The sequence below is a fragment of the Dromiciops gliroides genome, chromosome 3 (assembly GCF_019393635.1).
Source record: "Dromiciops gliroides isolate mDroGli1 chromosome 3, mDroGli1.pri, whole genome shotgun sequence".
NCBI lineage: Eukaryota > Metazoa > Chordata > Mammalia > Microbiotheria > Microbiotheriidae > Dromiciops > Dromiciops gliroides.
Window position 1 is genome coordinate 498,135,814 of NC_057863.1, and position 4,994 is coordinate 498,140,807.

The 4,994-nt window shown below is 44.1% G+C and overlaps 1 protein-coding gene across 1 annotated transcript; it reads left to right on the plus strand.

The window, feature by feature from the left end:
• The first annotated feature begins 504 nt into the window (after positions 1 to 504).
• Positions 505 to 930, plus strand: LOC122745474 (60S ribosomal protein L23-like). Its single transcript, XM_043990795.1, has one exon. The coding sequence runs from the start codon at positions 508 to 510 to the stop codon at positions 928 to 930; it is 423 nt and encodes a 140-aa protein (XP_043846730.1). The 5' UTR covers positions 505 to 507.
• The last annotated feature ends 4,064 nt before the right edge of the window (positions 931 to 4,994 follow it).

Genomic DNA, 4,994 nt, shown 5'->3' on the forward strand with positions numbered 1-4,994 from the left:
ACCTGGGACCACCACCCAAGACTGTGACCTGGATTGGAGCATGGGCAAAACAACAGAGTCCTGCCTCAATGCTAGCAAAGACACCCCTGTAATCTCCTTCAGGCCAACTGTTCAACCCTCTTTCCATCTGTTGGCTAAGAATACTAGAAGCAGTTGCTGTTACTGCTGATTCAGAAGCTCCCAAGGCCCACTCCTGGTTTGCTGGGGCTAGGTCTGCACTGGTATGGCTTGTGCTGGACTGTGCTTCACTCTCACCCCTATACAACAGACCTTTCCTGTTGACCTCCTAAGTTGTCTTTGGCTGGAGAAGTATTTCACCCTGTCCTTTGGTGGGTTCTGCTGCTCCAGGAATTATCTTATGGAATTATCTGAAGGTATTTAGAAGGATCTTGGGGAAAGCTCAGGCAAGTCACTGCCTTTCCTCTGTCATCTTGGCTCCATCCCCACAAAATAACTTTTATTGTTAGAAAGTCCCTGCTCCCTCTTTCATCCTTTCCAGGAGCCAAGATGTCTAAGCGAGGACGTGGTGGGTCTTCTGGAGCCAAGTTCCGAATTTCATTGGGTCTCCCAGTGGGAGCTGTCATCAATTGTGCTGATAATACAGGTGCCAAGAACCTGTACATCATCTCTGTGAAGGGAATTAAGGGAAGATTGAACAGGCTTCCTGCAGCTGGTGTGGGTGACATGGTAATGGCCACAGTCAAAAAGGGGAAACCAGAGCTCCAAAAGAAGGTTCATCCAGAAGTGGTAATAAGGCAACAGAAGTCCTATCGGAGAAAAGATGGTGTGTTCCTATACTTCGAAGACAATGCAGGGGTTATAGTAAACAATAAAGGCGAGATGAAAGGTTCGGCTATCACAGGACCTGTTGCTAAGGAGTGTGCTGACTTGTGGCCCAAGATTGCATCTAATGCTGGAAGCACTGCTTGATTCTCCTAAAACCCACTTGTAAAATCACCTCATGAAAATGCCAACTGATTTGCTAAAAAAAAAAGTCCCTGCTTACTTGGAGCTGGAATCTGCCTCCCTAGAATTTTCAGCCACTGGGGTAAGCTATGTGGCATAGTTCTAGGGTCAGGAAGACTTAAGTTCAAATCCAGCCTCAGACACTTACTAGCTATGTAGCTCAGGACGAATTACTTAACCTCTATCTGCCTCAGTTTCCTCAGCTACAAAAGGGGGGATTAATAATAGCACCTACTTTAGAGGGTTGTTATGAGGATCAATGAGAATGTGTGCGTGCATGCACATGCTTAGCACAGAGCTTGGCACATAGTAGGCATTTAGTGAATGAGTATTCCCCTTCTCTTCCTCCCCTTCTTATGACCTATAAAGTTAAACAGAATTAGTCTAGTCTCTCTCCCACATGACAGCCCCCCAAATATCTGTGCTTAAGATTTGTCTTTTCCAAGCTTAACATCATCAGCTCCTTCAACAGCTGCTTACATGGCATAGTATAGAGAGCCTTCACCCTTCTGGGCACCTTGGAATCCAGCTTATCAATGTTCCTCCTAAAAGATAGAACCTAAGAACTGAACTCAATTCCCTGTGTGTGGTCTCCCAAGTACAGGGTAGAGTAGAGCTATGAAATTCCTTGTTCTGAGTGTCATTTGAATATTTTACAGCCTTCACATTGGGGTTTTTTTTTTGGCAGCTACATCCCAACTAATTGCTGACTAATGCTGAGCAAACTCAGACAACTACAACATCTCAATCTTTTCCCCATGAACATTAATATACATGGCTATAACACACAACTGTCAGTGCATTATGGAGATGGAAAATAATTGTGATTTCCAAGGGAAAAAGGTGGAACATTTAAGTTTTATTATGGTGGGGTTTTGGGGGGGGAGTTGTTTGTTTTGTGAAGCAATTGGGGTTAAGTGACTTGCCCAGGGTCACACAGCTAGTAAGTGTCAACTGTCTGAGGCTGGATTTTAACTCAAGTCCTCCAGACTCCAGGGCTTATGCTTTATCCACCGGGCCACCTAGCTGCCCCAGGACATTTAAGTTTAATTTTAAGGAACTGGTAAGAATTCAACAGGTGAGGACAGGGAGGGACAGCATGTTAGACACAGAGGGGAACAAAAGCAAAGAAGGAAAGGGAAGGAAATAATCATTTATTAAGTACCTACTATGTGCAAAGCACTGTGCTAAGCACTTTATAAATATTATCTCTGGGGATGGAGACTGCTCCAGTTGGTTGTAGCAGATTATAGAGTGGGAGTAACATGAATAAAGGTCAGAAAAGCAAGATGGCATCACACAATGATCCCTTTCCATGAACCCTGGAGGTTCCAGGACTCATGTTCTAATACCAGCATGCACACACCTTAGGATTCATTCTTTTGGCCAGGATTTTTTTTTTTGGTCTAGATCTAAGATTGGTATGGAATTCTAGGTGAGGAAGACTTCCTCTAGCGATGTAGATCTACAACTATTTAGAAGGTTAAGAGTCTCAGAAAGTTCCCTAGGGGCACTGAGATGTTGATTTGTCCAAAGTCACACAGCCAACTTATGTGTGAGTGTGTGTCTGTCTGTCTGTCTGAGAATCCAAACTTGAATCCTGATTCTGAAGCCAGTCCTCCTCTACCTCTCTAGCTCAGAATTCTACTACTTTCAATATCCAGAATTTTGAAATTATATTTGCCATCTACAATCTCTTATCCTTAGACCTCTTCCACTCTCTAACACCAAACCTATTCTTTGCCCTGATTGTAAACTATGCCTCCTGGACCCTCAAGCCATTTGCATTTTCCCAATATTCTCCCAATCTTCCCAACTATCTAGTGTCATTTGTTTTCTTAACCAACCTTGATCCCCTCCCCCTAGCTCTGAAACTTTAACATTTTACTAAGTACTGTTCTAGAATCCATGCTCCCTTGAACTTCTGCCACTGCAGATCAGTAAATCTTTATCCCTAAATAACCCCTATCATGATTTCTCCGCTCTTTTTCCAGGTCTGTAGAATATCCCTAGAGAAAGTCACAGAATTGATCTGATTTCACCCACTACATATTCATGCCACATAACTTTATCTGGGTTCTTGCAACTTTGTTTTGGTTTTTGGTTTTTGGTTTTTTTTGGTGAGGCAATTGGGGTTAAGTGACTTGCCCAGGGTCACACAGCTACCAAGTGTCAAGTGTCAGGACCTCCTGACTCCAGGGCGGGTGCTCTATCCCCTGCGCCATCTAGCTGCCCCTGTTCTTGCTACTTCTTGACAATCCTGCTCTATCCTTTCCAACTACCTATCTCATTTCCCAGATCTATCATTCCAATCCTTTTCTTCTCTACTCTCAAGTAACTCTACCCCAAGAGTCATAGCAAATGACCTAGTCTCCTACTTCCCTCAGAAGACTGAGGCCTTCTGATGTGAGATCTCTCAGCTCTCTATCCAGAGCTATAACTAACACGGGCTAGTAGGGCTTTGTCCCAAGGTGCTGATATCTCATGTGTATGTGGAAGGGGCCAAGGGGTGGCTGTACTTTCTCCCTAGGAAGAGCTGTCTAATGTGCTATCCCTGAGTCTTGGTTCATGTCCTCTTCTGATCTGAGGCAGTATAGCTGCATCTATCTACCAGATTCCCAACGCTATGACTCCTTCTCTCTTGGGGCCTCCTTTCCCCTCCACCCCCAAAAGATGAGAATCAGACTATCATCTCTTCGAGAGTGACTATAGGGGCAGCTAGGTGGCGCAGTGGATAAAGTATCGGCCCTGGATTCAGGAGTACCTGAGTTCAAATCCGGCCTTGGACACTTGACACTTACTAGCTGTGTGACCCTGGGCAAGTCACTTAACCCCCATTGCCCCGCCAAAAAAAAAAAAAAAAAAAGAGTGACTATACCCTGAATCCTCATGCCTTTTCTGCCTTTCCTCTTACACTGACCTCTGCCCCCAGTCAGGTTTCTTGCTGCTATTCTGTTGTAATCCTTTAAAAGCTCCTTGCCTTATTTCTTCATTACAATTCTCCTCTGATGTTTTAATATGGTATGGAGGTAAGAAACACATATGTTGAAAAAGTTGAGTGACTACAAGATTGATAGGTGGCAGCAGCAAAGATAAGGATACACTGCACAGATCTCAAGATGGATGTTTGTAGAAAGACGGTCTGAAAGCTACAGTGGGGAACAAGGAGTGTGCCTACCTTTCCCCCAGCCCTGTTGTGGGAAGTGGGAGTGGGGAGAGGGAGGGGAAATAGGAGAAGTGACTTCCAGTGGAGAAGGCTACCATTCAGTGGAGAGGGTCACAAGGGATGCAATTAATTCCCTTGAAAAGGTCATTTTTCTGGTCAAACAAAGATATAGAAGAAATGTTGGTCGAAAAGTTCAATGACATGAGGAGATTTGTGAGACTATAGTAGGCATTTTAAAGAGCACATGGGATAGGGTAGAAGATGGGCAAACCATTTTATGAATGGTCTTGGGAAAGAGGAGGCGTGATGAAAATAGGAATGAGGCAAAACAGTTGAAAAGGAGGATTGCAAAATTACAAAAAAACAAGTATGGTCCCACAGAAGAGCTATGAGGAGACACTTCTACTTCTCTGCAGAGGTGAGAGGTCCATGAGTGTGGAATATCACAAACAGTTTTATATTTTTTCAATGGATTGATCAGTTATGCTGATTTTTTTTGTGTTCTCTTTTTCTTTAAAAAAATGTGTTTTGGGGGCGGCTAGGTGACGCAGTGGATTAAGCACCGGCCCTGGATTCAGGAGTTCCTGAGTTCAAATCTGGCCTCAGACATTTGACACTTACTAGCTGTGTGACCCTGGGCAAGTCACTTAACCCCAATTGCCCCACAAAAAAAATGTGTTTTGGGGGCAGCTAGGTGGCACAGTGGATAAAGCACTGGCCCTGGATTCAAGAGGACCTAAGTTCAAATCTGTCCTCAGACACTTGACACTTACTAGCTGTGTGACCCTGGGCAAGTCACTTAGCCCTCATTGCCCCACCAAAAAAAAATATGTTTTAAGGGATGGATCACTGAGAAATGAAT

What these genes read in the sequence shown, in the direction of transcription:
- LOC122745474 (XM_043990795.1), top strand. Translation starts at nt 508, where the DNA reads ATGTCTAAGCGAGGACGTGGTGGGTCTTCTGGAGCCAAGTTCCGAATT.